Consider the following 10766-nt stretch of genomic DNA (forward strand, 5'->3'; position numbering starts at 1 on the left):
TGCAGAATATTTGGTGAATTATATTGAATTGTTAGTATGATTTCTTCAGAGTTCTTAATCAGGATAAATCCTCTTTCATTTTTCAGGGTTACTGAGCTGTAGAATTAGATCTTGATGGCACTATTTATCTTCAGAGGGTAATATGACATAATGGAGATTAGCATGGACTCTGAAAGTTGAGGAACCCAAGCTCAAATAATAAGCGACTTGCAGTGCTAGAAAACACTTATATTTAACTCCACCTGTGCATGAAATGTAAATGTAGAGATCAAACTTGTTCACATATGTAACACCCAGTATAAGATGTAGAATCTTTTTCAAGATTTTAGAAGTTTCTTTCATCCCCCCTTTTTGACTACTTCCCTCAGAATTTCTTAATTTTCTGACCTTTATAATCATTGATAGTACCATCAGTTCATGAAATTCATATCAATGGGTTTTTATGATGTATTCTCATTTGTGTCTCACTTCTTTTGCTTAACATAATATCTATGAAAATAACCCTTATTGTTCTTCATATCAGGATTTTATTCTTTTTTTGTAGGTGTGTGGTATTCTGTTATTTGAATTTACTACCATTCTTCCGTTTTCCTGTAGGCATATTTGTAAGTTTTTTCTAATTTTAAAATATTATGAATAAAGGTACACTAAACATCCTTTCACATATGATTTTGAGGACCTATATGCTCATGTCTTTTGGATATATAAAAGCAGTAATTTTAATGATGCTATAGGCATATGTTTAGTTTTAGTAGATATAGTTTTGCATCCTTTTATCCAAGTTACACAACCACCTGCAGTGAATGAGAGTTCCAGATCCTGCAGATACTTGCCAATAATTAATATTATAAACCTGTTTAATTTTAGCTATTCCGTAAGTAATGGAGGAATAAATTTGAGTTTACCTGGAAAGATGATATTGAATATCATATATATTTTGAGATTTGGATAGTATTTATTAATTCTTGTTTACATTTGTGTTTTCTCTTTCCTGAGGTGCCTTGATTTTCCTCATATTGCTGAAGGATATTTTAATTGGAAATAGGACTCTGTTGACAGTTCTTCTATTTTTTGAACTTTATGGTTTCTAATGGAAAACCTATTGTCATGAGAATTACTTTTTCCTTATAGATACAGTGTTTGTCATTCAGAACTTTCAAGATTTTTTTCTTTGTTTTTATTTTTCAGAAGTTTGACTATGATGTGGGTGTTGCTGTCTTTTGGTTTATCTCATTTTGTATTTCCTCACCTTCTTAAAATTGAGGATTTCTGTCTTTTGACCAATTGGAAGAGTTTTCAGCCATTATTTCTTCAAGTAATCTTTCAGCTTCATCTCCTTTCATTTCTTCCTGGACTCCAAATGTTAGTTTTATTTATTTATTTTTGTTGTTGTTGTTATGATTCCACTGGTTCTTGTGGTTCTGATCTTTTTCTGTTGTTGTTTTCAAACTCATGTTCTCCTTATTCTCATTGGATATTTTTATTGTTATATTTTCTAGTTCCCTGAGTGTTTCCTCTGTTCCATCCATTCTGCTTTGAGCCTATTCACTGAGTAGTTAATTTGAATTATATTCTGTACTATAATTTTCATTTGGTTCTTCTTTATAGCTTCATTTTCTTTGCTGAGACTTTCTATTTACTTGTCATAACCTTCTTTTTTTCCCATTTAAGCGACTTACAGTGATTTAAGGATGTTCAAAATCACTCATGTAAAGATTGTTTTGATGGCTGCTCTAAACTTATTATCAAATAACTCTGTCATCTCTACTATCCCAGTGTTAGTATCTGTTATCTTTTTTATTCAGTTTTAGATCTTTCTGCTTGTATGAATAATTTGATAATTGAAACCTAGAAATTTTGAGCATTATGAAACTCTGGGTCTTTTTCAACCCTGTGTTATCTGGCTTTGCTTTGATACTGCTCTGGTAAGGGAAGGGTGAGATGCCACCTCATTATTTCAAGAAGAGAGTAGAAGTCCAGGTTCCCTACTTGGCCCAAGGTTTGTAGGTATGTGTGTCGGGGGAGGGGGAAGGGTATTCATTATTGTTATGAGATGGTAGGAGTTCTGACTCCCTGCTATTCTTCTGCCAATATCTCCCCATGTGAAGGGATAGGTCTACCTTGTTTCTCTTTCTTACGGTTTCCGGTTACATGACCCAGGACTGACTCCCACCAGGCACAGCCGGACCCGGGACTGACTTCCTCTCGTACTGGCTCCCACCCGGGACTGGCTCCCACCCTGCCTGGGACTGCCTCCCACCCTGCATAGCCCACCACAGCCAGGGCAGCCCAGCACTGACTTCCGGTCTGGTCGAGCCTTAGGTCGTAATGGTCTTACACCCTGGGTCTTAATTATACAGGATGATTTAACTTTGTCACAATAGCAATGAAGTCTGAGAATCTTTTTTGTTGTTTTTGTTAAGTCCGAGAATCTTGAGCATTTTCTTTACAATTTGGATATCAATTCCTGAGTCTCCTCTGTCTGCACCATTTCCAGTGTTTACCATTTCTCAAGTTTATCTTTTAATATAAGTTTATTATAGAACTGTCAGTTTTCTCTGTCATGTTATGCATTTGCACTTTGATAAAGTGTTTTATTGGTCTATCTGATTGAGTGCTGAGTTCCCATGTCATCTTGATAGTCCTCTTCTCCTTTCCTTGTAGCTAAAAGAACATTTGGAGCCACTTGGCTTTAGCAATCATTATGGAGTTGTTGATTTACTGGCTTTGGAACTGTGTGTGCATCAGCTTGAGCTAACTATATTTTAAAGAAATTGAGCCCAGCCGGCGTGGTTCAGTGGTTGAGCTCAATGGTATGAACCAGCAGGTCATGATTCGATTCCTGGTCAGGGCATATGCCTTGGTTGCGGCCTTGATCCCCAATGTGGGGTGTGCAGGAGGCAGCCAATCAATGATTCTCTTTCATCATTGATGTTTCTATCTCTCTCTCCCTCTCCCTTCCTCTCTGAAATCAATAAAAAAAATTTTTTTTTTTAAATTGAGAACCAACTCATCACTTTGGGATAAGGTAACATCACTTGATATTCATATTCCATAGAAGATCAGTGAGCTTCCAGCAACACCAATAGCACCAAACTGCTGCCTTATGATGGCCTCAGATAGAACTAACTGCTTATTGGTAAAAGGTCCATAGATATCCACTGGAATGAAGTTCATAAAGCAGAAAACACTGCAGAATAAATAGCTGGATCCTGAGGCAAAAAGAATATTATGGTTTTGGTGACTCACAGAAGTCTAATTTAATTCCTCCCAAGAATATAATATATTCAGACTTCATTATGAGTTAATATTAGACAATCTATTTGTCTTCTGTACTAAAGGATAAAGGTTTTATAGATTAGGAATTGGAAAAAATCATCTCAGGTGATTTTTTTTTTCTTCCTGCTTTATATGACATTCCTGGGAGTCATTTGGTGGTAGCTGGTCTGGTCTGGAGGTTTCAAGATGGCTTTATTTAAATGTCTGACCTCTGGCAAGTATGGAAAATTGTAGCCTAAAGGCCTCTTTATGTCATCTCTACATCAGGGTACTTGTAACATTGTGGCTCAGGCCTCCAAAAGACAGCCTTTGGAGAATCTTGACAGATTCTTGAGAAAGAATGAGTCTATAGCGCTGCATTACCACCTAAAATTGCTTTACTGGGGTTTTCTGGTATTTGCATTGAATTCTGTATATTTCCTTTTACTGCTTTTATATATTCTAAGTTGCAGAAGTTAACTTACGTCTTGGAGATCTTTTTAAAAATTTGTCCTATTTTTCATTATTGTAAAATCTTATCAATAATAGTTTAAAAATTATTAGGATAATATATTTAAATATTCATATTCTAGCCCTAGCTTGTGTGGCTAACCAGCGGTCACCAACCTTTCGGACCTCACGCACCACCAGTAGTCCACGGACCACCAGTTGGCGACCACTGGCTTAGTTGATTGAGCTTCATCCAATGCATGAGATGATTCCTACTCAGGGCACAGGCCAAGTTTTTTCAGCTAGATCCCCAGTAGGGGGTGTGCAGGAGGCAGCTAATTCATGTTTCTCATATCAATGTTTCTCCCATTCTCTCTAAAATCAATAAAAAAACAATTAAAAAAACATCTTATATACTACTTCCTAGCCTAAAGAAAACACCACCAATAAAGTTGAAGCTGGGGTAAACCCTTTCCTTTTGAGATCCTCTTCCAACCTACTTACTCCTCAGGGGTAAACACCATCCTTCATGTGGTAGTTTTCATCCCCATTAATTTCTTTGTACTTCACTTTTTTTAAAAAAATTGATTTTAGAAAGGGAAGAAGGGAAAGAGAAACATTGATGTTGAGAGAGATACAGATTTGCACATGGACTGAGGATTGAACCTGCAAACTAGGTATCTGCCCTGACTGGGAATCGAACACGCAACCAGTGTGCTGGATGACTCCAACCAACTGAGCCCACGGCCAGGGCTCTAGTGCTTTAATTTTTATTATCCTTTAGTTCATAGTATGAATATACTACATTTTTATTTATACATTTCCATTTGTGGATGTATGTTGTATCCAACTTTTTACTGTTTATATATATGTTGTTACTATGAATATCTTACTATATTTCATATTGCTCCTATCAACTTTTTTTGGGGGGGGTCTTTGTTTTTGTTAATACTCACCCGAGGATATTTTTCATGGATTTTTAGGGAGAGCGGGAGAGAGAGGGAAAGAGAGAGAAACATCGATGTGAGAGAAACACATCAATTGGTTGCCTCCTGCAAGAGCCCCAACCAGGGCCCGGGTGGGGAGGAGCCTGCAACTCAGGTAGGCGCCCTTGACTGGAATCGAACCTGGGACTCTTTGGTCCGCAGGCCAATGTTCTATCTGCTGAGACAAAGCCGCTAGGGCGCCACTTTTTTAAAAGTACATTTTCTGCTCATCTGTATATTTCTCTAGGGTGGAAGTCAGCAATCTTTTTCTGTAAAGGGCCAGATAGTGAATATCTTATATTTTGCAGTCCAAACAGTCTCTGTCACAATAACTCAATGTTGCCATTTTAGCAAGAAAGCAGTAATAGGTAATACATAAATGAGTGTGGCTGTGTGCCAGTTAAACTTTCTGTATACTGAAATTTGAATTTCTTATAACTTTCATGTGTCATAAAACATTCTTATAAAATTTTTTTTCTTTTTAAATAAGCTTTTTGTTAATCTTCACCAGTGGATATTATTTTCCACTAGAAGCCCGTTGCACGAAGATTTGCGCAATAGGCCTTCCTTCCCCTGTCTGCCGGCACCGGTTTTTCTCCGGCACCCGGGACCCAGGCCTTTGGTCTGGCCGCAGCAGAGAAGCCAAGCCTCTTCAGTCTTCAGTCTTCACTCCGTCTGGAGCCTTCAGTCTTTGCTATGCGCCTGCGTATGCAAATTAACCTCCATCTTTGTTGGGTTAATTTGCATAGTCACTCTGATTGGCTGGTGGGCATAGCAGAGTGACACCAATTTGCATGTTTCTCTTTTATTAGTGTAGATTACTTCTCAGAGAGAGTGGAAGGGAGGGGGGGGGAGAGGAAGGGAAGGAGAAGGAGAGAGACAGACAAACATCGATGTGAGAGAGACACATTGACTGGTTCCCTCTTGCACATACCCTGACCTGGGGCTGGAAGTGAACACACAACCCATTGAACCTGTGACCCTTTGGTGCACGGGCTGATGCTCTAAACACTGAGCCACCGACCAGGGCTAATTTTTTTTCTTTAACCATTTAAAAATGTAAAAGCCGCTCTTAGCTCATGGCCTTTATGAAAAGTTATTTAGTAGGCTGTACTTTGCTGACACCGATCTAGTGTTTCTTAGCAATGGAATTATTGGGTCATGTGCAATTTCATCGTCACCTAGGTATTGCTAAATTGATCTCCAAAGGTTTTTAGCAGTTTTTAAGCTTTCCTGTTTATACACATCATTACAAATTTGATAATATCTGATATTTTAGTTTATGTCAGTTTGATGGGGTTATCAGATAGTTCATTGAGTTTCTAATACTCTGGTTTATAGTGAGGGGAAATACAGAGGGTCCCAAATTTATGATGGTTCAACTTAAAATTTTTTGACTTTACGATGGCATGAAAGTGATTTGCATTCAATAGATACCATAATTTGAACTTTGAATTTTGATTGTTTCCTGGGCTGGTGACATATTCGATATTCTCTGGTGATGCTGGGCAGCAACAGTGAGCACAGCTCCTAGTTGGGCATGCAGTCACAAGAGTAAACAACTGTGTATTGGTTGTTAGATGCTTATGCCCACCTATGGACTAATATGAGTGTTCTAAGCATGTTAAAGGTAGACTAGGCTAAGCTACAATATTGGTAGGTTAGGTGCATTTTCCACATATTTTCAACTTAGAGTGGGTTTATTTGGGACATAATACCATTGTAAGTTGAGGAACAACTGTACAGCAAGTCTTTGAATAAAATTGGCTCGTTCAGTGTCATTTCATTATTATGTTGTGAAATGCTTTAGGAACTTTTTATTCTTTTTTGTGCATTTATTTGATACATGCTGGGGAGCACAATCTCAAATGTTCCTGAAACTTAACTCTTATTTATATCAGTTCGCCTATGGTAAAATTATACTATGGTTTTGTTCTGACTTTAAGTGAAAACTTACTATATTTTTATTGCTGCATTAAAATGTTCACTTTTCATTCAGTATTCAAAAAATAGTGAGTGCCAACCTAGAGTTAAACTCTATTCTATGTTCTTGGGATACATGTATAAACTAAACAAAATACCCAATGAGTTGTGTTTTAGGGTTTTGTGTGTGTGTTTCTTCTATTAATTTCTCATTCCTGTCTTCTCATTTTGTTTTTCTGGTGGAATGTTGGGACTTTTCATATACTCTGGATAGTAAATTCTGATTAAATTATATGGGTTGAACATATGTCTTATGAAATTATTATTTTTTAAATGAATAGAATAAGTTTGAAATATTTTTTATTGATTTTGGAGAGGAAGAGAGGGAGAGTGAGATAGAAACATCAATGATGGGGGTAGGGCGGATTGGATGGGGTCAATGGGGGGAAAGGGGGATATATGTAATACTTTCAACAATAAAGATAAATTAAAAACAAACAAATAAAAAACTTTACTGATCCTGCCATGGAAACCATTTCAAGAAATTTTGGGTTAATCAATGGTTAGAATGCTTATTAAGAAATACCACAGCCCTGGCCGGTTTGGCTCAGTGGATATAGCATTGGCTTGTGGACTGCAGGGTCCCAGGTTCGACTCCTGGTCAGGGCACTTCCTTGGGTTGCAGGCTCAATTCCCAGTAGGGTATGTGCAGGAAGCAGCTGATTAATAATTCTCTTTCTTCATTGATGTTTCTATCTCTCTCTCCCTCTCACTTCCTCTCTGAAATCAATAAAAATATATTTAACAAAAATCATTTAAAAGTTTTTAAAAAGTATCACAAATTAAAGGACGCATGATTGTTGACTATTATTTGGTACAACACCATGTTGTGCACATTCTACCATACAAACAAAACCCATAAAAGTCCTAGAAGAAAACATAGGCAATAAAGTCTCAGGCATCTCATGTAGCAGCATTTTAATGGATATATCTCCTAGAGCAAGTGAAACAAAGGAACTGGCATGTGCCCTGACCAGGAATCAAACCAGCAACTTTTTGGTGCACGAGATGATGCCCAACCAACTGAGCCACACCGGCCAGGGCTGTTGTTATTTTTTTAAAGTTTTAAAGAAATTACTGGAGAAGTCTTCTGGGTCTGAGTTTCTTTAGGGGAAGATTTGTAATGATAAATTCCATTTCTTTTATTGATACAGCAATGTTCAAATCTTTTTCTTGTGCCAATTTGGTTCTATTTATGCTTTCACGGGCAATTTAGGTTTTCTTTCTCTAGTCAACTAAGTCAACTCTTTCCCATCCATCAAATTTCCATCTTTCATAGATTTAGTTATATCACACATCTGCTGTTTATCTCCATTTCTGGATTCTTTTGTTAAAGGTTTCTGCTTTTCCTTTTATTACTGTCATTTTAGTGAGTGTAGAGAAAAATGTATAAGTTTAATTTGTGATACTTAACTGTGTTCTCTCAAGGTTTATCTTTCTCTTTTCTCAATTTTATAAGTGGGGTAAAGTGCATATAATTTTCTTTTTAAATACATTTTTATTGATTTCAGAGAGGAAGGGAGAGGGTAGAGAGATAGAAACATCAATGATGACAGAGAATCGTTGATTGGCTGCCTCCTGCATGCCCCACATTGGGTATTGAGCCCGCAACCCGGGCATGTGCTCTGACCGGGAATCGAACCAGTGACCTGGTCATAGTTCGATGCTCAACTACTGAGCCACACCTACTGGGCGAGTGCACATAATTTTCCACTCTCATTACGAGTGTCAACCATAGCAGCATGTTGAAATGTGGTGAGATTTTCAGCTTTTGTCCCTGCTCTAAGTCTCTCTAAGCTTATGTTTTTAAATTTGTTTTGCTCTTTATATTTTTTCTCACTGGCAATTACCACTTTCATGAGGTTATGGTCTTTCACTTATTAATTTATAGGTTCTAATCGATTATTGATTAGGAAATCATATGATTAAATTTGTTAGAATTGTGTGTTTAGAACCCCAGTTCTTTTAGTGCATAAAATAATCTCTTGACTTTTCACTGTCTACTGGCTGTTGTGGTGAACTTGTCTTTATTGTTTTTCAGAGCTTCTCCCATGTCTGCTTAAAGTTAACCAGCCTAAAATAATCCGAATGCTAAAGAGACACATTTTGGGGGGTGATAAGTTCTATTCCCCTGCAACTCCTAGGCTATAAACCTATATAGCAGTACTGAATACTGTAGGCAATTGTAACACAATGGTGTTTATGTAATGCATTGTACTATGACATTAAGATGGCTATGATATCACTAGGTGATAGGAATATTTTAGCTCCCTTTTAATCTGGTATCTATCTATATAAACAGGGAATATGCTAATTAGCCGAGCGTCATGACCGCTCAGGAGGAGGCTGCATCACGACCGCTCAGCAGGAGCTGAGCGCAGATGGGCAGGAGGGGACTGCATGCAGCCCCCACCCCAGCGGCTGCGGGAAGGCTGGGGTTGGGGATGGGCCAGAGTGGAGACACAACACACAGGAGCGCCTGCCCCCACCCCAGCGGACACACGCGGTGGCTGGTGCAACGTGGTGGTCAGGCACGGGTCCGGCCTCCAGCCAGGTTCCTCCTCGCATGATTTCAATTACGCACTGGGCCTCTAGTTTTATATAATCTGCATATATCATATGTGGTGCGTGACTACATATGTTCTGAATAAAAACATCACTTTTGATGTTAACCTTGGACCACCTGGCTGAGAGAGTGATTATCAGGTTTCTCATTGTCAATTTACTTTATTCCCTTCCTATAGTTAACTCTTTGGAAGTGAGTTACCAATCTAGTGTATATTGAAGGGAAGGTGAATTAAGTTCAATCTCTTAGAGAAGAGAGTTTATACATATATTATTTGGATTCTTCTTGTAAAATAGACATGTATTTCCTCCCCATTTATTCAATTCTTTATAGCATTATGGACTCATGAGTATTTATTTTATTTTGGGGGTTTGTCACATACTATTATTTATTTTTGCTAAAATTATTTCACTTTTGTTTAGCTATTGGTAAAAGGTGAAAGGACTATATGCTCTGAAGAGAAACCAGAGTATTGTTTAGCTATTGGAAGGCTGTTTCAGATTGGCTACTTTAACCTTTTGACATCTCCCCATCTTATTTTTTTTTAAAGCACCTTCTTGCTTTCTGGCACACAAAAAATACTCCAGGATTATCTTATATTTTTCCTGCCTTCTCCCTAGAATAAATCGTTTCTCTTTGCAGCCCTGATTTCTTTTATTGGAGAATGGTATTTATAAAGCAAGATCTGGTTGTAGGTATATTTGTTGCTATTCTCCTAGACCTCAGAGGACAGAGCCTTAGCTCTTTGTGCTACCACAGTATAATACATAACTACATTTGTTTCTGTATCTCTGTGTGTGTGTGTGTATATCTATATCTATATATATGTATATATATAAAATAAGTATGAGCTCAGTATAAAATAAATATGATATCAGTATCTCATAGAGTAAGAGATACTGATATCTCTTACTCTAATGGACTCTGTTTCTTCTAGATTTCCTCTCACTTATTTATAACCTCTTTCTCTGACAGGGGGAAACCTTCCTTCCCTTATCTATTATTTGTCTAACCCCAACATACAAAGATATTTCAAATTTATTTTTTTACTTTAAAAATTTTTTTTATTGTTGATAGTATTATAGATGTCCTCCTTTTTTTCCCCTGTTGCCCCCTTCCACCTGGTTCCCACCCTGCCCTGGGCCTTCACCACCCTATTGTCTGTGTCCATAGGTAATGCATATATGCATATAAGATCTTTGGCTAATCTCTTCCTGCCCTCCCCTCCCCACTTCCCTCTGAGATTCCTCAGTCTGTTCCATGTTTCTATGCCTCTGGTTCTATTTTATTCATCAGTTTGTTTATTAGATTCCTTGTTTATTTTGATATTTAGATTCAGTTGTTGATATGTATTTGTTTCCATTTTATTCATATATTTTTAAAAAAATATATTTTTGCCCTAACCGGTTTGGCTCAGTGGATAGAGCGTCAGCCTGCGGACTGAAAGGTCCCAGGTTCGATTCCGGCCAAGGGCATGTACCTTGGTTGCGGGCACATCCCCAGTAGGGAGTGTGCAGGAGGCA

At 37.7% G+C, this 10766-nt stretch overlaps 1 protein-coding gene across 9 annotated transcripts in view; it reads left to right on the forward strand.

The window, feature by feature from the left end:
• SENP6 (SUMO1/sentrin specific peptidase 6) overlaps positions 1–10766 on the forward strand; it is a 111768-nt gene that overhangs the window by 10020 nt on the left and 90982 nt on the right. For 6 of the 9 annotated variants that reach the window (XM_014535787.1, XM_014535789.1, XM_014535794.1 and 3 more), the window contains exon 1: positions 1921–1999. The exons of 1 other annotated variant lie outside the window; for it this stretch is intronic. In XM_014535787.1, coding sequence (XP_014391273.1) covers positions 1942–1999 — 58 coding nt within the window. In that variant the 5' untranslated portion in view covers positions 1921–1941. Of the gene's footprint in view, positions 1–1920; positions 2000–6844; positions 6857–10766 lie in introns of those variants that run through there. 2 more of the 9 variants (XM_014535795.1, XM_014535797.1) reach the window with 2 other exon arrangements.

This window comes from Myotis brandtii, unplaced genomic scaffold, assembly GCF_000412655.1.
Source record: "Myotis brandtii unplaced genomic scaffold, ASM41265v1 scaffold151, whole genome shotgun sequence".
Classification (NCBI taxonomy): domain Eukaryota; kingdom Metazoa; phylum Chordata; class Mammalia; order Chiroptera; family Vespertilionidae; genus Myotis; species Myotis brandtii.